Genomic DNA, 22,057 nt, shown 5'->3' on the forward strand with positions numbered 1-22,057 from the left:
CCAGATATCTTGGGTTCTGTAGCTTTTCTGAGGGGACTCTCCAAAATATGGGACCCCTTCCCTTTCAGCGGACACTGGCAACTTGACTCTACTATGCCCAGAACCGGAGATATAAGCCATCAAGCAGCCGGTCCCTGCTCCAGCTCCACACATCTGGTTTGCAGTTTTATATTTTCATCAGTGGATTGCTCTGGATCCTGAACTGTGATCCCCAAGTCCCCAGAACCTCCTGAAAGGTGGGACTCTCTAGTTGTTTTTTTTATCACATTCAAAGCTAAGACATCTTTTTCCAGGAACTGGAGATATCTGCAGTCAAGCAAGCTGCCCTCCCACCGGAAAATGATGAATATTAAGCCCACTCCACTATCCACCCTCCCCTGCGTATTACACCCCCCCTACGACCCTGGAAGTCATGTACAGGGGCTCATTCATTCAGCCCAATGCCTCTTCTACAGTTTAGTGTTCTCCCTCTCGCGCCATCTACCACCATCTGTACAGTAAAGGAGTAATTAGCAGAAATTACTGTTCCAGGTCCTACATGCTAAGCGGAAATAGAACACCCCCTACCGCCCGCTACTAGCACCCCCCACACCTACCGCTGGAGGATGAATAGGGGGCCCTGTGCATTGCTGTGCCCAGGGGCCTACACTGCTGTTAAGACAGCCCTGGATGGGACTGGGGACAGGACCCGAAAAAAACATCGGAAAACCATAAAATGTTTACCATTCGATGGCGGCAAACATCAGAATGCTGCCATCGAATGGTAAAAACACTAACAGCAAATAAAAAACATTTATGGTTTGAAACCATCGTGTTCCGATGTTCATCCCTACTTCAGCATAATCCTGCCCCTCACTGCATAAGTGAACCTAAAGATGACATATAAAACCAGATTACTTAATTTAATATTGTTTTCTGAATTTCTGAATAAGAAACTTTTGGCTTAGGGGTGATGTGAAAGAAATTCTGCTATACTAGGGCGCTGTGTTTCGGAACCAGTGGGCTACAGTGAATGTTCCATTTATTCTTTTAAGAATAGAGGCCCCGATGCACAACAATTTCTAGCACTTTAGAGGTTCTTAAAGTGGTTTCTTAGCAGCAGTATGATTAAATATATTTCTAGGGCATATACATAGATATTAATTATAGTTCTTTGTTAGCTATGTGTCATAAAAAACTGCAGCAAAACAATACATAAAAAATGTGCCTGCAGTTGCTGTTTACAGCAGTTGAACACAAGGGGGTGGAGAAAAAATGTGAAGTCACAGAATGGAAAACGAAACTCAGAAGGAAAATGAAACTGTAAGGAACAAGTATATAACACAGCTGTAACCAAGTACATATTTGTAGTGTCCCTGAGTCCAGCGCAGGACCCACACAGAGAATTGCCACTGTAACGGAACGAAAAAACGTTGCCAGTGCCATACAGCAGGTGAGAATATGTTTAAGTGCTGGCCATACTTTTTCTGCATTCATAACACTGACTAATAGTACTGTAATAACATTTTTACTATTGACCATTTATCATTAATCTTATTAATTATTCAATATTATGCAATATTTTCTCTATATTCTATATTTATTATGTCTGATAATGTGACATCTGTGACCTCTCAGATAATAATAAAGGTTGTTTTTCTACAGTGTTATTAAATATTAATTGTTATAGCACAGCGGTTCACAAACAGTGAGCACCCGTCATTCATGGGTACATAACAATTGGGATGCTGGTCATTGGCACATCTATAGCGGGTAGAGGGTGTGCAGTGCACATGAGCCACTGGGTCCAGTGCGGCTCACACCCCGCACATCCTCACCCATAGGATTAAACATACCTCTCTGGAGTTCCGTGTCAGCCAGGAGAGATCACCTGGAAATGTCATTTCCTTGGATATTTGCACACGCGCGGTAGAGAAGTCATGTTCCCGCACACCTACGCATGCGCAGTTGACTCTTGCATCATTTTTGCTACAGTGGTGACTACTTATGCTAATAATTTTCCTCTGTGCATTGATTTGATTTGCATTGATCTTGGCTACCACGAGGGCTGTTTCTAGCCAATTTGGCTCCCAGTGCGAGATTTCAAAATGCGCCCCCCCCTCATTAAAATGGGCGTGGGCTCATTAAAGTGGGCGTGGCATCATCTGATATCATCACGGCCACCACAGGGAAAAATAAAAAAATCTAAAGTCCCCATTTCTCTAACGTCCTAAGTGGATGCTGGGGACTCCGTAAGGACCATGGGGAATAGCGGCTCCGCAGGAGACTGGGCACATCTAAAGAAAGCTTTAGGACTATCTGGTGTGCACTGGCTCCTCCCCCTATGACCCTCCTCCAAGCCTCAGTTAGATCTCTGTGCCCGAACGAGAAGGGTGCACACTAGGGGCTCTCCTGAGCTTCTTAGTGAAAGTTTTAGTTTAGGTTTTTTATTTTCAGTGAGACCTGCTGGCAACAGGCTCACTGCATCGAGGGACTAAGGGGAGAAGAAGCGAACTCACCTGCGTGCAGAGTGGATTGGGCTTCTTAGGCTACTGGACATTAGCTCCAGAGGGACGATCACAGGCCCAGCTTGGATGGGTCCCAGAGCCGCGCCGCCGGCCCCCTTACAGAGCCAGAAGGCAGAGAAGGTCCGGAAAATCGGCGGCAGAAGACGTCCTGTCTTCAACAAGGTAGCGCACAGCACTGCAGCTGTGCGCCATTGCTCTCAGCACACTTCACACTCCGGTCACTGAGGGTGCAGGGCGCTGGGGGGGGGGCGCCCTGAGACGCAATAATAAACACCTTGGATGGCAAAAAATGCATCACATATAGCTCCTGGGCTATATGGATGCATTTAACCCCTGCCAAAATACATAAAAAAACGGGAGATAAGGCCGCCGATAAGGGGGCGGAGCCTATCTCCTCAGCACACTGGCGCCATTTTCCCTCACAGCTCCGTTGGAGGGAAGCTCCCTGGCTCTCCCCTGCAGTCACTACACTACAGAAAGGGTTAAAAAAGAGAGGGGGGCACAAATTAGGCGCAGTATTAACTATACAGCAGCTATAAGGGGAAAAACACTTATATAAGGTTATCCCTGTATATATATAGCGCTCTGGTGTGTGTGCTGGCAAACTCTCCCTCTGTCTCCCCAAAGGGCTAGTGGGGTCCTGTCCTCTATCAGAGCATTCCCTGTGTGTGTACTGTATGTCGGTACTTTTGTGTCGACATGTATGAGGAGAAAAATGATGTGGAGACGGAGCAGATTGCCTGTAATAGTGATGTCACCCCCTAGGGGGTCGACACCTGAGTGGATGAACTGTTGGAAGAAATTACGTGACAGTGTCAGCTCTGTATAAAAGACAGTGGTTGACATGAGACAGCCGGCTACTCAGCTTGTGCCTGTCCAGACGTCTCATAGGCCGTCAGGGGCTCTAAAGCGCCCGTTACCTCAGATGGCAGATATAGACGCCGACACGGATACTGACTCCAGTGTCGACGGTGAAGAGACAAATGTGACTTCCAGTAGGGCCACACGTTACATGATTGAGGCAATGAAAAATGTTTTACACATTTCTGATAATACGAGTACCACCAAAAAGGGGTATTATGTTCGGTGAGGAAAAACTACCTGTAGTTTTCCTGAATCTGAGAAATTAAATGAGGTGTGTGATGATGCGTGGGTTTCCCCCGATAACAACTGATAATTTCTAAAATGTTATTGGCATTATATCCTTTCCCGCCAGAGGTTAGGGTGCGTTGGGAAACACCCCCTAGGGTGGATAAAGCGCTCACACGCTTGTAAGGGCTCTATCCTCTCCTGAGATGGCCGCTCTTAAGGATCCTGCTGATAGAAAGCAGGAGGGTATCCTAAAATGTATTTACACACATACTGGTGTTATACTGCGACCAGCAATCGCCTCAGCCTGGATGTGCAGTACTGGGTTGGCGTGGTCGGATTCCCTGACTGAAAATATTGATACCCTAGATAGGGACAGTATATTTTTGCCTATAGAGCATTTGAAAGATGCATTTCTATATATGCGTGATGCACAGCGGAATATTTGCCGACTGGCATCAAGTCTAAGTGCGTTGTCCATTTCTACCAGTAGAGGGTTATGGACACGTCAGTGGTCAGGTGATGCGTATTCCAAACGGCATTTGGAAGTATTGCCTTATTAAGGGGAGGAGTTATTTGGGGTCGGTCTTTCAGACCTGGTGGCCACGGCAACAGCTGGGAAATCCACGTTTGTACCCCAGGTCGCCTCTCAACATGAGAAGACGCCGTATTATCAGGCGCAGTCTTTTCGTGGATAAGCGGGCAAAAGGTTCCTCATTTCTGCCCCGTGACAGAGGGAGAGGAAAAAGGCTGCAGAAATCAGCCAGTTCCCAGGAACAGAAACCCTCTCCCGCCTCTGCCAAGCCCTCAGTATACGCTGGGGCTTTACAAGCAGAATCAGGCACGGTGGGGGGGCCGTCTCAATGAATTTCAGCGCGCAGTGGGCTCACTCGCAAGTAGACCCCTGGATCCTTCAGGTGATATCTCAGGGGTACAAATTAGAATTCGAGACGTCTCCCCCTCGCCGTTTCCTAAAGTCGGCTTTACCGATGTCTCCTTCTGACAGGGAGACAGTTTTGGAAGCCATTCACAAGCTGTATTCCCAGCAGGTGATAATCAAGATACCCCTCCTGCAACAGGGAACGGGGTATTATTCCACACTGTTGTGGTACCGAAGCCGGACGGCTCGGTGAGACCGATTCTAAATCTAAAATCTTTGAACACTTACATACAGAGGTTCAAATTCAAGATTGAGTCACTCAGAGCAGTGATTGCGAACCTGGAAGAAGGGGACTACATGATGTCTCGGGACATCAAGGATGCTTACCTTCAGGTTAAAATTTACCCTTCTCACCAAGGGTACCTCAGGTTTATGGTACAGAACTGTCACTATCAGTTCAGACGCTGCCGTATGGATGGTCCACGGCACCCCGGGTCTTTACCAAGGTAATGGCCGAAATGATGATATTCCTTCAAAGGAAGGGAATTTTAGTTATCCCTTACTTGGACAATTCCCTGATAAGGGTAAGATCCAGGGAGAAGTTGGAGGTCGGTGTAGCACTATCTCAGGTAGTGTTGCTGCAGCACGGTTGGATTCTCAATATTCCAAAATCGCAGCTGGTTCCGACGACTTGTCTTCTGTTCCTAGGGATGATCCTGGACACAGTCCAGAAAAAGGTGTTTCTCCCGGAGGAGAAAGCCAGGGAGTTATCCGAGCTAGTCAGGAACCTCTTAAAACCGAGCCAAGTCTCAGTGCATCAATGCACAAGGGTTCTGGGTAAAATGGTGGCTTCCTACGAAGCAATCCCATTCGGCAGATTCCACGCAAGAACTTTCCAGTGGGACCTGCTGGACAAATGGTCCGGGTTGCATCTTCAGATGCATCAGCGGATAACCCTGTCACCAAGGACAAGGGGTCCCTCCTGTGGTGGTTGCAGAGTGCTCATCTTCTAGAGGGCCGCAGATTCGGCATTCAGGACTGGGTCCTGGTAACCACGGATGCCAGCCTGCGAGGCTGGGGAGCAGTCACACAGGGAAGGAATATCCAGGACTTATGGTCAAGCCTGGAGACATCACTTCACATAAATATCCTGAAGCTAAGGGACATTTACAATGCTCTAAGCTTAGCAAGACCTCTGCTTCAAGGTCAGCCGGTGTTGATCCAGTCGGACAACATCACGGCAGTCACCCACGTAAACAGACAGGGTGGCACAAGAAGCAGGAGGGCAATGGCAGAAGCTGCAAGGATTCTTCGCTGGGCGGAAAATCATGTGATAGCACTGTCAGCAGTATTCATTCCGGGAGTGGACAACTGGGAAGCAGACTTCCTCAGCACGACCTCCACCCGGGAGAGTGGGGACTTCACCCAGAAGTCTTCCACATGATTATAAAGCGTTGGGAAAAACTCGACAGGTATTGCGCCAGGTCCAGGGACCCTCAGGCAATAGCTGTAGACGCTCTGGTAACACCGTGGGTGTACCAGTCAGGGTATGTGGTCCCTCCTCTGCCTCTCATACCCAGGGTACTGAGATTGATAAGATGGAGAGGAGTAAGCACTATATTCGTGGCTCCGGATTGGCCAAGAAGGACTTGGTAACCGGAACTTCAAGAGATGCTCACGGAGGATCCGTGGCCTCTACCTCTAAGAAGGGACCTGCTCCAGCAAGGACCCTGTCTGTTCCAAGACTTACCGCGGCTGCGTTTGACGGCATGGCGGTTGAACACCGGATCCTGAAGGAAAAAAGGCATTCCGGATGAAGTCATCCCTATCCTGATCAAAGCCAGGAAGGATGTAACCGCAAAAACATTATCACCGCAATTGGCGAAAATATGTTGCGTGGTGCAAGGCCAGTAAGGCCCGACGGTGGAAATTCAACTGGGTCGATTCCTACATTTCCTGCAAACAGGAGTGTCTATGGGCCTGAAATTGGGGTCCATTAAGGTTCAAATTTCGGCCCTGTCAATTTTCTTCCAAAAAGAACTAGCTTCAGTCCCTGAAGTTCAGACGTTTGTAAAAGGGGTACTGCATATACAGCCTCCTTTTGTGCCTCCAGTGGCACTTCGGGATCTCAATGTAGTTTTGGGTTCCAAAAGTCACATTGGTTTGAACCACCTAAATCTGTGGAGTTAAAATATCTCACATGGAAAGTGGTCATGCTGTTGGCCCTGGCCTGGGCCAGGCGCGTGTCAGAATTGGCGGCTTTATCCTGAAAAAGCCCTTATCTGATGTTCCATTCGGACAGGGCGGAATTGAGTACTCGTCCTCAGTTTCTCCCTAAGGTGGTTTCAGCGTTTCACCTGAGCCAACCTATTTGTGGTGCCTGCGGCTACTAGGGACTTGGAGGACTCCAAGTTGCTAGACGTTGTCAGGGCCCTGAAAATATATGTTTCCAGGAGGGCTGGAGTCAGGAAATCTGACTCGCTGTTTATCCTGTATGCACCCAACAAGCTGGGTGCTCCTGCTTCTAAGCAGACTATTGCTCGTTGGATTTGTAGTACAATTCAGCTTTCACATTCTGTGACAGGCCTGCCACAGCCAAAAATCTGTAAATGCCCACTCCACAAGGAAGGTGGGCTCATCTTGGGCGGCTGCCCGAGGGGTCTCGGCTTTACAACTTTGCCGAGCAGCTACTTGGTCAGGAGCAAATACGTTTGTAAAATTCTACAAAATTGATATCCTGGCTGAGGAGGACCTGGAGTTCTCTCATTTGGTGCTGCAAAGTCATCCGCACTCTCCCGCCCGTTTGGGAGCTTTGGTATAATCCCCATGGTCCTTACGGAGTCCCCAGCATCCACTTAGGACGTTAGAGAAAATAAGAATTTACTTACCGATAATTCTATTTCTCATAGTCCGTAGTGGATGCTGGGCGCCCATCCCAAGTGCGGATTGTCTGCAATACTTGTACATAGTTATTGTTACAAAAATCGGGTTATTATTGTTGTGAGCCATCTTTCAGAGGCTCCTCTGTTATCATGCTGTTAACTGGGTTCAGATCACAGGTTATACGGTGTGATTGGTGTGGCTGGTATGAGTCTTACCCGGGATTCAAAATCCTTCCTTATTGTGTACGCTCGTCCGGGCACAGTATCCTAACTGAGGCTTGGAGGAGGGTCATAGGGGGAGGAGCCAGTGCACACCAGATAGTCCTAAAGCTTTCTTTAGATGTGCCCAGTCTCCTGCGGAGCCGCTATTCCCCATGGTCCTTACGGAGTCCCCAGCATCCACTACGGACTATGAGAAATAGAATTATCGGTAAGTAAATTCTTATTTTTACACAGTACGGCAGGCAGGTGTCCCCATTTTACACAGTATGGCAGGCAGGTGTCCCCATTTTACACATCACGGCAGGCATGTGTCCCGATTTTACACAGTATGGCAGGCAGGTGTCCCCATTTTACACATTACGCAGGCAGGTGTCCCCATTTTATACATTACGGCAGGCAGGTGTCCCCTTTTTACACAGTACGCAGGCAGGTGTCCCCATTTTATAAATTACGGCAGGCAGGTGTCCCTATTTTACACATTACGCAGGCAGGTGTCCCCATTTTACACAGTGCGGCAGGCACATGTCCCCATTTTACACAGTACGGCAGGCAGGTGTCCCCTTTTTACACAGTATGGCAGGCAGGTGTCCCCATTTTATACGCTACGCAGGCAGGTGTCCCCATTTTATACACTACGCAGGCAGGTGTCCCCATTTTATACACTACGACAGGCAGGTGTCCCCATTTTACACAGTACACAAGCAGATGTCCCTATTAAATAAAGTGCGGCAGGCAGGTGTCCCCATTAAATACAGTGCGGCAGGCAGATATCCCCATTAAATACAGTGCGGCAGGCAGGTGTCCCCATTAAATACAGTGCGGCAGGCAGATGTCCCCATTAAATACAGTGCGGCAGGCAGGTGTCCCCATTAAATACAGTGCGGCAGGCAGATGTCCCCATTAAATACAGTGCGGCAGGCAGGTGTCCCCATTAAATACAGTGCGGCAGGCAGGTGTCAAGTGGGGGGGGGGGGAGGAAGGGGGAGAGAGAGAGAGACTACTTACATATACAGAACCTTCCCGCTCTTCGAAGTCAGGCCGCCTCACCTCCCTCGCGCCGGCCACCTCCTCCTTCCAGGTAGTCTGCTCCTCCTCCATCATCCGAGTACTCCTGCTCGGGGGGCGTGGTTTCACGGAATTACGCGATTGCGTTGTGACGTCATGACGCAATCGCGGCATTCCTCGAAACTCCGCCCTTCGAGCAGGAGTGCTCGGGAAGAGGAAGGAGGAGCACGCAAAGTGCCGCGGCGGGCGCCCCGTGCGGTTGCACAGCTTGCCCTCCGCAAGAAACGGCACTGGCTACCACTTTGAGACTATGGTTTTGTGATGTCTGCCCAGACCTCTGGAAAACTTTATGGATTTCTCTAACCCATGAATTACGATTGTTTTGCTTTCTGATTATTCTCACATTTTGCAGAACCATTCGATACAATGATATTGTTACATGCTATGACCATTGTACCATGTGCCAGCTGTCATTATGGCTACAATTTATGATATGATGATGTGGCTGGCAAGTGCATGTGGGGAGGGGGACAGATGTACTAAGCCCTGGAGAGTAATACAGATAAAGTACCAATCAATCGGGTGTAGTATAGAAGATCTACATGCATTAGATCGACCCCATATGGTCGACATAGTCAAAAGGCAGACATGGCCAGTGTAATGTTATTAAGACATCGGCACCCCTATAATTAACAGCATGCAGGAGCAGTGTGCTTTTAATTTGTAAGAACTGCACCCCTGATTTTTTAGAGCAGACAGGACCAGTGTAATGTTATTAAGATATCAGCACCCCTATATTTTACAGCATACAGGAGCAGTGTGCTTTTAATTTGTAAGAACTGCACCCCTGAATTTTTATAGCAGACAGGGCCAGTGTCATGTTATTAAGACATCAGCACCCCTATATTCAGGGCCTGTGCTAGGGTGTTCGGCGCCCCCCTGCAAACTATAAATTTGCGCCCTCCCATATTCCTTTGTCGCGCACCGGGAAAAGGGGTGTGGTCTCACAAGTAAGGGGCATAGCCACACAATAGTACCCCCATTCAAAATTATGCCACAATGTAACACAATCTTATTCATCTTATACGTAATGCCCCACAAGTAGTAGTAGCGTCCTTATATGTAATGCACCCCAGTAGTAGTAGCATCCCTATGCATAATGCCCCCCCAGTAGTAGTAGCATCCTTATACATAGTGCACCCCAAGTAGTAGTATTGTTATATGTAATGCCCCCCAAGTAATAGTAGCATCCTATACATAATGCCCCCCCCAAGTAGTAGTATCGTCCTCATACGTAATGACCCCCCTAGTAGTAGCGTTGTTACACGTAATCCCCCCCATTAGTTGCGTTGTTACACGTAATGCCCCCCCATTAGTAGCGACGTTACACGTAATGCCCCCCTGTAGTAGTAGCGTCCTTAAAGCACACATAAACGCACACAGACATACCACACACACACACACAGACACAATACACACACACTTCCCTCTCACCCTTCACTTACCTAAGCCAGTCTCCCTCTGAGTCTGTACACTATAGCAGCCTGGTCCGTGTAGCTCCGCCCCATTCGGTCCCATTTAGCCCCGCCCCTTCTGTCCAGTGTAGCTCCGCCCCCTTTTGTCCCATACACAGCGCTGTCCTGTCACACAGGTGAGTGGAGGGGAGCGGAGGGAGGAGGATTTTAATGCTACAAGCGCCGCTGCCAGTGCCTGTCATACAGGCACAGCAGCAGCAGCAGCAGCAGTGGGGACAGGACGGCGCAGCAGGGAAGGAATGCAGAGCAGGGGGAGCGCCTCTCCATCCCAGCGCCTCCCTGCACTGCATCCCTTCGCTAAGCGGGTAGCGCCGGGCCTGCCTATATTTTACAGTATACAGGAGCAGTGTGCTTTTAATTTGTAAGAACTGCACCCATTAATTTTTATAGCAGACCGGGCCAGTGTAATGTTATTAAGACATCACCACCCCTATATTTTACAGTGCCCTGTACAACACAGTGATAGCCAGGACAGCAACACCCATGTACAGCAGCAGCACATGAAACACTAGTGACAGCCAGGACAGCACCCCTAACACAGCACAGGTACACCACAGAGACTGCAGCAGCACCCCAACAGAGCACACACTAACCCCATCCGATGCCACCACCCACAGAGAGACAGAGGTCTGTCTCCCTCACCCTATAAGTCCGGAGTGAAAATGGCGGCAACGCGCGGCTGTTTATGTGGGATCCCAATTCCGCAAGAATCCGACAACATGATGATGGCGTTTTGCCTCGTTCTGGTTTCCGAGTCTGGCGGGAAGTCCAGAGCCGGACTTGGATCCGGGCTCGGGACGTGATGTTCGGGGGAAGGTTCGGTTATCAGGGAACCGAACCCGCTCATCTCTAGTAACAACTGTTTGCTTAAATTCTATTTTTCCCAAAATTTCACCAATATTACCTGGGCCCTTGATAAACATAAAATGAGTTTGGATTTATCGGGAAAAGGGTCTTGGAAATATGTCATGTACAGTATATACTATAAAAGGTGCAAACGTATGAGAAATAGATGTATAGATGGTGAATCTGTATGCTTTGTACGTGATAGCAGGGAGCTTCTGCATGGAGAAGATGCACATCTAACCTACTTTTTTTTTTCTTTAGAGTAATCTGAGAAGAAGACGTGACTGTGAAGAAATTCGGAAAGTCAGTGCTACCATAGTGCTTGAATCAGCACCTAATTTGCCATTAATAATCACATACCTGTACATTGGGCATGCAGCACCCAGCAGCAACCATCCCGATCTTTGATAAATCCCACCTGTTCTTGCCTTTAACAACAAACCCATTCAATCCGATTCCTAATATGGATTATCTGCGGTGTCCAGCAACAGGACATATCTATTGCCTAACAACAGGGATCTTATACCAGATAACAGCTATTCCACTGTCTACTAACATCCAGCAGTTATTGCAGAGAAAAGAGAGAGATTTATCATTACTTCCCAGCAATCCTGCCCCGTGCACAGAGCAAGTATCTTCCATAAATCCCATTAACAATCCAGATCCAACCGTACGGTGCAATACATCTTCAATAACTTCAGATGATCAGGGCAACAAACTTCCAAGCATCAAGAGCAAAACTAATCTCCCTCCTCAAAGCAACTCCCCTGCACAAAGTAAAATCAAATCTTCTACAAATCCACAGAGTAATCCTGCTCCAACCACCAAGAAAAAAAAGAAGGAAAAAAAGAGACATAGGAAAATCACTCAGGATAAACTTGTTCCTACACAAGCCAATCCTGCGGCTCCTAAAACGAAATCTGCAGCAGCCAAACAGAGCAAACCTTCTGTACCTTCTCAGGTGATACCCCCCAAATCATTCAAAATCAAATCTGCTCCAATTACCAGAACAATACTCCCTCCAATAACCGAGATCAGACCTGCTTCATACTCCAACAGGTATTCTGCCACTACTGCCCAGAGTAAACTCAACACTCGTTCCCCATACAATCCTTTAAGAAATTCTAACAGCAAATCTTCTAGATTCTATATAATGGCTTTGCACCAAGTGACCGATCTTATTCGACCAATCCAAAATATTTTTGATCATGTGTTTCCAGAAGAGAAATCTGCTTTTCTGAATTTGAGAAAATTTCCACCATGTCACATAAGCAAACCTGTTAAAAGTACTCAGTTATGTCCTTTGTCTCTTTCCAAACACACAGGTAGCGCTAAATCCTTGAAAAAGCCATCTCTGAATTTCAGCAGAGAAGATGATGCTATGCTTTGTACATTCAAAAAGAGAGTTACAAAAAGAAAGAAGTTTGCACAAGCTTCTTTATTTATTAAACAAGAATTGTATTCTTTTTGTAACTGAGCAGAAGTGAGAGTGTACAGAGAAATAAAAAAAGCGGTATTGTAGGGAACAGGGTAGCAAAGTATTGTGCTGAACTGCAGTCTAGACAAAGATATTACAGTAAATATTCCTTGTAAAATATGCAGTAAAAATATTCTTGATAATATTACAAGTAGTTCTAGAGAGATTAAGAAGGAGGGAGGGAACATCCAAAGCTGTATCTATGCAAGTTGTAAAATGTAGGGGATACTTAGCTGGAAAGTGGAAGATCTGGGGGTGTTAGTACAGGAAAGAGAAAGTTGGGGAAAGGGACAGTAACTCTGGAGGAAGCATAAATTGCATTGGACAAGCTATAAACAAAGTAGAGAGGAGAGTTCAATTATGAGATGAAACGCGGGCATCAAAATGGACCAACCAGTTGCTCCATACATTGAGAAAGTGGCAACGATCATACAATATGCTGGTGGTACTCTCATAGAAAAATACAGTATTTGACAGATTTTATTAACTAGAGCATGAAGAAAGGGTGTTTCCAGTTGACTGCTATAAGATGTCTGGCTGCGATGAGGACATGGTTAATGAATTTCTGGGTGGCCGTAGGAGTATTAGGAAGTAGGCGAGAGAAGTTTGCTCAAGTTTCCAGGAGAGTCAACAATAAACTTATCTGGAGATTCCTTCTGCCTTTCAACCAAAGACCATGTTCTCACAAGACAAACCCCTTCAACAAGATGAAAGGCAACCTGTTTAGAGTAGTCAGTGTAAGAATTGCATAATGGCATCTTCAATACATTATTCACAGTCGATTCACAAAGAATGAAAAGGAACACATGCCCATAATACAGCTGCGAGCTACTGTCTTCTGAGTTCAGGACATAGGAAACCTAAAACACTTCAGTAGGGGATAAGATCTTGTATGGAAGATGAGGCCATTCATAAGTCCAAAAAGCTGAATTTGGAAAAACACAAAATAATACTAAAGATGCAAGACAAGGGCCTGCTCAGTCACCCATAGAAGCCTTTGCTGGTAAGTTTGGTCAGGAAGTTGACAGAAGCAGAGAAGAAGACAGCTGGTCCTTACTGATAGCACACTGCGACAAGCCCATTTCATCTGTCTGAGGTGGAGTTAGACCTCTTACACCCTGTGGAGGGACCATACTTACTAAAGCCAAATTCAGTGCCACATGACAATCACTGAAACTTTCTATGCAGAGTTGCTGGCCCATTCAAATAAAGAGACCACCAATGTTCCTTCCTCAAGTGTCATTACCAAACACAGATGGAGAGTTTGACTAAAACACAGCTCTTATGGCCACTGTGCTGGTAGTAGAACTATAGGGGACTAGTAGGGGACTATGGCCTATGGAAGTCCCATTTTAGTTGTTTGGACCGGGTGGCATGGGAAAAACCTAAAATCGAGCCAGAGAATAGGAGGTCGTGGCTGGAATACCTTATTCGGAATGTCATGGGGGAGGGATCCCAGGCAATATGCTATCCAGCAGTAATTTACATAAGTACATATTTAGGATGTTTAATTTCTCCAGCACAATGTAACATTTCATTGGTCTTACTGCATAACTGTGGCAAAAGGTTTTCTGTGCTCTACTACATAATGCTGAATAGAGAGTAATAGTAGTAAATTGTCTAATCATTATCTAAGAATAATTGAGTCACTCAGAATTGGTTTGGTAGCACCAATGAAAGCTTGCATAATTAACTAGACACCATTTACTGCTAACACATGATACAGTATGTTCTATGAATTGTGAAGAGTATTTTGATTTCCAGGATACACGTAGTACCTTCTACCCCAGTACAGATATATTTTACCCTGCATTTGATGCATATGCTCAATTCTGAAAAGTGCCCATCAAATGTAAGTTAAAGGTCTCAGTTGTAGACAGAATGGAAACTTTGTTCAGACATCTGAAGACACAGATGAAGCAACAGGACCCATCCCCTCTCCAGCCACCACCCACAGCGCCCACCTCAGGACCTGTGTGGCAAACACTGTTTATGAATTTTTATTTGTAAAATCTTTATTAAATTGTTATGTCTAAAACTTGTGTTTTTGTGTTTATTAATGTTTATTTAAAAATCTACTAAATCTAAAAATAGATATTCTGTACCTGCACATGCTTATTTAATGAAAATAACATAGATAAATATATACACATGTATGTTGTTACACTATTATTTAACATGGATCTTTCTTTCTGTTTATTTCAATAGATCGATAGATAGATAGATAGATAGATAGATAGATAGATGGATAGCTTTAAACAGCCAATGACTGTCAGTCTCATTGTCATGTTGCTATATACAGTGGTGCAGACAAAGGGGTGGGGGATACTAATTACCCGAGTGCAGGTCTGATAGAGGGGCCCAGTGGGGGCCCCGGGCCCCCTTCCCCTTACTTGGCAGCAGCAGTTGCAGCTCTTCTACTCAGCCCAGCACGCTAATGCTGTAATTAGGCCACACTCTCTGAAAAGTACAGATGGGTCATCCGTTATCTTGGCTGTTTCTGCACTTAGACAGAGGTTTAGCCATGCCTAGGCGATAGCTTAGGTTGCTGAGTTTAATCACGAACAGGTGCGTTGAGGAACAATTACTTACTCAGCATGCAATACACATCTCCACCACTGGGTGGATAATGCTCCACTAATCCAGTACTTTAGATCGAATAGCGGCGGATTGATCTACAGTACAAGCTCTGGCATATGGTCAGTGACAACTGTTGTAATGTTAATATACAGTCCTGTACTGCATACTGTACACACAGATGGTAACCAATGGTAAGACAGAGAGAGTAAAAAAAAATTGTTTATACAGACGCAAACGAACATGTTAAAACACTTTTGTATGCAGATACAACTAATGTGTGAAAGGAATAATGTAGCTCATTGCCTGTAAAGTATGTACAGTGCACTAAATAACGTGTTTTGCAATATGAGCGTCTGAGTCCCCTTACGGCATAAACGAACACCAATGGGAAGGAACCGCTGCTTGCATTACTTTTACACATAAACTTGTGTATCTTCCATGCAGTAAATGTGTAAATGTACAGTAAGCAGTGATCCCTTGCCATTTGTTTTAGATTATGCCCTAATGGTGTTGGAGATAAACCTCCTAGTATCAATCTCCTTCAATTGTCTGTTCAATACGCTTTGTTTACCAATTGATTGGGAATCCCAGGAGGCAGACATCACATGCAGTTATATCCACCAAAATGAGACTGGCTCCACTTTACTTAGCAGGGCGTTATATAGAAAAAGGTACTTGCATGAATACTTGAATACATGAAGTCTAAACATAAGAGACTGTCTAATAACTTGTTTTCAAGACTATAGCTATGACCCTGCTTCGCACAGAATGTACTTAACTATGAAATGTCAGCATTATTATGATTTCTCCAAAAAAGCATAGTTTTTACTTACTACATCATGGCTGCTGCTTAACAAAATGGCTGCCACTGCTTAAGCTAAATACATCTATCTTCATCAATGGCTAGGGGACTTGGCCGCTCACATACTGTACTGTACTGTATCCCTGACTTCAATGGACCATACTGTATTCATCTGTATATACTATATTTATTAATTGAGCACTCTACGGGACCTCATTGCCTCTGTGTATTTTAGCTAGGGTATTGAGACGCTCCTTCAGCATTGTCCTGTAGTCTGCAAAACGTACAGTATGCCATCGCTTGCTCCATGGCTGAGGGCTTCCACGGGGCAAGGGATAGATAATGGGTGGCAGCCATTTTGTCAACTTCCTATGCGATCGAGTGTGGTGTTTTGCATATAGTACCCTCCAACTGTACCTTTTTGGCAGGCACAGTACTTTTTTTTATGGTCTGTACCTGCCAAAATGGACTTTGTAGTGATTTCTGACTCTCTAAATTAACAGTGAAAGTGTAGGAAAGGGAGCGTAGCCACACCCCTTTTAGGCATGACCACGCCCCTTTCCTAATTTGAACCGGTTTTCATTTGTAAAATGTTGGAGGTTATGGTACAGTATTGCATTGTACATAGAGCTCGCCTATCCCTATCAACCCTGTGTATTTTAGCTAGGGTATTCAGACGTTCCTTCAGCATTGCACTGTAGCCTGCAAAATATATGCCATCACTCGCTCCATATCTGAGCGCTGCCATGAGGCTGGTGGTCACGGGTGGCCGCGTTCAGCCATTCTGTCAACTTGCTATGCGATCGAGTCTGGTGTATCGTAATGTGCATAGAGCTCACTTATCCCTATCACCCCTGTGTGTTTTAGCTAGGGGATTGTGACGCCCCTTCAGTATTGTACTGTAGCCTGCAAAACCTATGCCGTCGCTCGCTCCATAGCTGAGCGCTGCCACGAGGCTGGTGGTCACAGGCAGCAGCGCTCAGCCATTTTGTCAACTTGCTATGCGAACGAGTCTGGTGTATCGTAATGTGCATAGAGCATGCTTATCCATATCGCGCTGTGTATTTTAGCTAGGGTATTCAGACGCTCCTTCAGCACTGTAACTTGCAAAATCGATGCAGTCGTTGACTCGATAGCTGAGGGCTTCCACGAGGCAAGGGGTGACGGGTGGTAGCCATTTCAATCGAGTCTGGTTTGCTACAGAATTGTACAGTACAGTATGTGTACCATACGGTGCATAGAACCTTATCCTCGTAGCTGCAGTGTATTTAATAGAATACAGCTCCTGCAGCTTTGCCTTGCTTTATGTAAAACTTGTGTGAAAGTTTAGTACAGTACAATAGTAACAAAAATAAAAAAATTAATAGAGTGTCAGGAAAAAATTAACATGGGAATCGAACCCGGGACTCTAAGCATGGGAAGCGGCACACTTCACCACTCAGACACATCACCGAATGACAGATGTATAACACCATTGGTTTAGATTATGCCGTAATGGGTACGGGATTTGGATGCTATCATATCCCTAACATCAAAAGACCACACTGTACCTGTAACACGTTCGTTTGCATCTGTATACACTACTGATTTTATTTGTTGATTTGTCTTCGGAACTTGGATGCGCACATATTCCTAGCATCAATGGACTATACTGTGGCTTTATCACGTTCGTTTGCGTCTGTATACTGTACTACTGTATTGCGTTTCTACACTGTAATATACTGTATGACATACAGTACTGTAGCATATTGTAGTATAATGAGACGCACCAGTAAAGTAGTTCTTACGTTGTAGTTCTTACTGTATGTTGTAGTTCGGTATTGTATTTTAATGGAGACCACTCGTATGCGCAATGGTGATTTTAATAAGTGACATCTGGTGGATGATCGCAGGTGTTACACTTAAAGGTAACGCCAAACACTCTGTGCGCCTCCCTACGACTAGGCATGCCTCATTGCGCCCAGGCACGCTGCGTATGCCCGATCGTTACTAACGTCTCAGCCAGCCAAAATAACTGAGGACCCATCTGTACCTGGGCTCAGCTAAGCTGTCTACTGCCGTCATATATTGTAGTTGTTGACATCCTACATATCCTGAACTCATAACAGTATTAGCCAAAAACAAAGCACTCATTGATATACACTGTTTCTCTATCATCCATAGGGGATGTCTGAGCAGAATACCATGGGGTATAGATGGGGTGATTAGGCGAGCCGGGACTGTAACATTTTTAATGTGTGTGACAGGCTCCTCCCCCTCTATACCCCTCCCCATACCAATTTTAGAAATGTGCCCGGAAGAGCCGGTCACTTCCTCTGGAACTCCAGAGATATCTTTCATTTTTAACACTTCAACAGTTTGGCAGTTTGTCCCTGCCAGCCTGCTACATGGGAGCTGCCGGGAGGGCTCGGTCCCACCCTGCAGGGTTTGGAGCCCGAGTCTCTGGCTGCCGGGACATCAGTCCCTGGGTGTCTCAAATCCAGCAGTTCCCTGCTGGCATGGAGCCCCAGGCAGCCCGCCGCCACCGGCAGCTTTGGTTGAAGCGACAATCGGTAAGTATAGCCCAGAGCCCCGTTATCGAGGTTCCCGGGTAAATTGGCAGCTATGCACCAGGAGAAAAGACTAAAATGTGTAGGAATTTTACCTCGGAGAAAGAGCTGTGAAATACAAGCGGGTGCAGCAGGTATTTCAGCCGCACACCGCTTACTAAAGCACAAGCCGCTACTGTAACAACAGCGAAGGGTAAGGGAGCGGCTATACGTGAAAGGTATCGCTGGCCAGATTAAAGCAGGGAGCAAATAAGCGAGGGGCTTTGCAGTGCTGTTACACAGCCGCCAGTACACCGACGCTGTGCATCCGGGAGTTGTCCCTCTTGCCTCCCACACTAGTGCAGGGTGAATTCACCACTGCACTATGCGCCCCCCTCAGGGACCTCCGGTACAGGGAGCGGTTGCTTCAAGCTCCCCTCTGGGCTCTCCAGCGAACAGGGTGGCACACACACACACACGGCTGTTAGCCAACCCTATCTTAAAACAGATCTGCGTGCCTTTGCACAACAGCAATTTAGGCGCCATGTGGGTGTAGGCGGAGTTAAGCTCCGTAAAGACATTGTAAGACAATTCTACTCAGGCAACGTGTGCGCGCTTCAGCGGCACATACGCTTCAGACTTTTGTCTAATAAAAAAATGATACCTGTTTGATTAGAGGTATGTTTGGCATATTCCTGCCTAGATCTTAATTGACACTATTATTTATACAGTCTTTAGGATCAGGGACCTGGGTTCCTGCCCAGATCTAGACCTGGGTTCATGCCCAAATCTAGATAAGATCGCTTACAATGTTAATACATGTTTGATGAATACTGACCCATGGCGCCATTCGCTCCCGCGCAGGGGAGCTGGAGGCTGCGTTAAACTAGCTGGCACCCCAATATATTCTAGGGATGGCGTTGTGCTGTTGGAATATGTGTAGCGTATGGTGTATAAGTATTTATGTATAGATAGATAGATCTATATAACTGTTGTTCTGTATTAGCAATTGCTCCATCTAGGATATTATTGCTTCCCTTTAAGAAAAACACAGTGGTATTACTGCCTCACAGCACTCACACTATGGCCCCAGCTGTGTGGAGTCTGTATATTCTCCCCATGCTGTATGTAATTCTACTGACCCGGTAGTTTAGTGACAACCAGTGTCTGTCGCCTTTCTTCCTTTTAGCAAGAATCAGTGTAGTATATGTTCTTATCTGTTTAATATCTCATACGCCTCTATCTGGGGGTCATATATTGAATCCAACACGTCTATAAAGATGTGACGTAGTCTCCGGATAGGGTTTTATAAAACTCTATAATTCCTATAGCAACCAGTTCACTAGGGTGTACTATAGTCTGTACTGTTATAATGACCTTCATTTCCCACAGATTCCTACAATACAGGCATCTCACCAAGTGCCCATTTGACTAAGGTCAAGTCGGTTTCCTCCGCCCAACTGAATTCAGTTACAAGGAACAGGGAAGTATTGAAGCTCATCAGAACTTGCTTAGACAGGACATTATAAGAAGATGATTCAAGGTATGTTCCATCCCTTCTCTTCTGTTCCAGTTTTAGCTAGATTGTAATTCTGTACAGCACAAAATAGACGTCTGAGAGGCAGTTGTAGTTTACTGATACGCCTCCGGAGCTCGGCCTTTCGCTTACCGGCGTAAGGCGGGAGTTTTCCACATGAGGTGGTTCTCGGCTGCACAATGATCCTGAGCGACGAAACCGGTAGGGGCGTGGCCTAGCGGGAGAATCATTGTGCAGCCGAGAAGCACCTTACACAAACGGTGAAGTCCGGTATTGATCTTGCACTTGTTATACTTACGGTGGTTTTACCGCCGCCTGTGGTACGAGTTCTTACCTCATGTGTGTCGGATTGCTGTAATAAACTACAAATTTTTAAAATGATACGCACTATGGACCGCTCCTTTTCTTCCATTTAATTACAGAATTCATTACCAACTGTGGGTATTGGTGTCCAGTGGAGCTGCCGATTCAAAGGATCTTGGTGCCTAAGGGGATATATTGGAATCCATTTGAAAGCGTGGATAATCTCCTTTTTTATAGCTGAAACTGGGACTTGTATGCACATAAACTATTTTCTGTTGTACATATATATATATATATATATATACACATCTGTGTATATAAATATATGCATATATATATATATATATATATGTAAATAATAAGAATTTACTTACCGATAATTCTATTTCTCGGAGTCCGTAGTGGATGCTGGGGTTCCTGAAAGGACCATGGGGAATAGCGGCTCCGCAGGAGACAGGGCACAAAAAAGTAAAGCTTTACTAGGTCAGGTGGTGTGCACTGGCTCCTCCCCCTATGACCCTCCTCCAGACTCCAGTTAGGTACTGTGCCCGGACGAGCATACACAATAAGGGAGGCATTTTGAATCCCGGGTAAGACTCATACCAGCCACACCAATCACACCGTACAACTTGTGATCTAAACCCAGTTAACAGTATGACAACAGAAAGGGCCTCTTAAAGATGGCTCCTTAACAATAACCCGAATTAGTTAACAATAACTATGTACAAGTATTGCAGATAATCCGCACTTGGGATGGGCGCCCAGCATCCACTACGGACTCCGAGAAATAGAATTATCGGTAAGTAAATTCTTATTTTCTCTATCGTCCTAAGTGGATGCTGGGGTTCCTGAAAGGACCATGGGGATTATACCAAAGCTCCCAAACGGGCGGGAGAGTGCGGATGACTCTGCAGCACCGAATGAGAGAACTCCAGGTCCTCCTTTGCCAGGGTATCAAATTTGTAAAATTTTACAAACGTGTTCTCCCCCGACCACGTAGCTGCTCGGCAGAGTTGTAATGCCGAGACCCCTCGGGCAGCCGCCCAAGATGAGCCCACCTTCCTTGTGGAGTGGGCTTTTACAGTTTTAGGCTGTGGCAGGCCTGCCACAGAATGTGCAAGTTGAATTGTGTTACAAATCCAACGAGCAATCGACTGCTTAGAAGCAGGTGCGCCCAACTTGTTGGGTGCATACAATATAAACAGCGAGTCAGATTTTCTGACTCCAGCCGTCCTTGCAATGTATATTTTTAAGGCTCTGACAACGTCCAACAACTTGGAGTCCTCCAAGTCGCTAGTGGCCGCAGGCACCACAATAGGTTGGTTCAGATGAAATGCTGATACCACTTTAGGGAGAAAATGCGGACGAGTCCGCAGTTCTGCCCTATCCGAATGGAAGATTAGATAAGGACTTTTATAAGATAAAGCCGCCAATTCAGATACTCTCCTGGCAGAGGCCAGGGCTAGTAACATAGTCACTTTCAATGTGAGATATTTCAAATCCACCTTTTTCAATGGTTCAAACCAATGGGATTTGAGGAAATCTAAAACCACATTTAGATCCCACGGTGCCACCGGAGGCACCACAGGAGGCTGTATATGCAGTACTCCCTTGACAAAAGTCTGGACCTCAGGGACAGAGGCCAATTCTTTTTGGAAGAATATTGACAGGGCCGAAATTTGAACCTTAATGGATCCCAATTTGAGACCCATAGATAATCCTGATTGCAGGAAATGTAGGAAACGACCCAGTTGGAATTCCTCCGTCGGAACCCTCCGATCCTCGCACCACGCTACATATTTTCGCCAAATGCGGTGATAATGTTTCACGGTGACTTCCTTCCGTGCCTTAATCAAGGTAGGAA

The 22,057-nt window shown here is 46.0% G+C and overlaps 1 protein-coding gene across 1 annotated transcript; it reads left to right on the forward strand.

Moving 5' to 3' along the window:
* Positions 1-1,324: 1,324 nt before the first annotated feature.
* LOC134909014 (uncharacterized) lies at positions 1,325-14,481 on the forward strand. The gene is made up of 2 exons (XM_063915383.1): positions 1,325-1,432; positions 11,228-14,481. The coding sequence occupies exon 2, from the start codon at positions 11,340-11,342 to the stop codon at positions 12,441-12,443; it is 1,104 nt and encodes a 367-aa protein (XP_063771453.1). The 5' UTR covers positions 1,325-1,432; positions 11,228-11,339; the 3' UTR covers positions 12,444-14,481.
* Positions 14,482-22,057: the final 7,576 nt, after the last annotated feature.

This window comes from Pseudophryne corroboree, chromosome 4 (assembly GCF_028390025.1).
Source record: "Pseudophryne corroboree isolate aPseCor3 chromosome 4, aPseCor3.hap2, whole genome shotgun sequence".
Lineage (NCBI taxonomy): Eukaryota > Metazoa > Chordata > Amphibia > Anura > Myobatrachidae > Pseudophryne > Pseudophryne corroboree.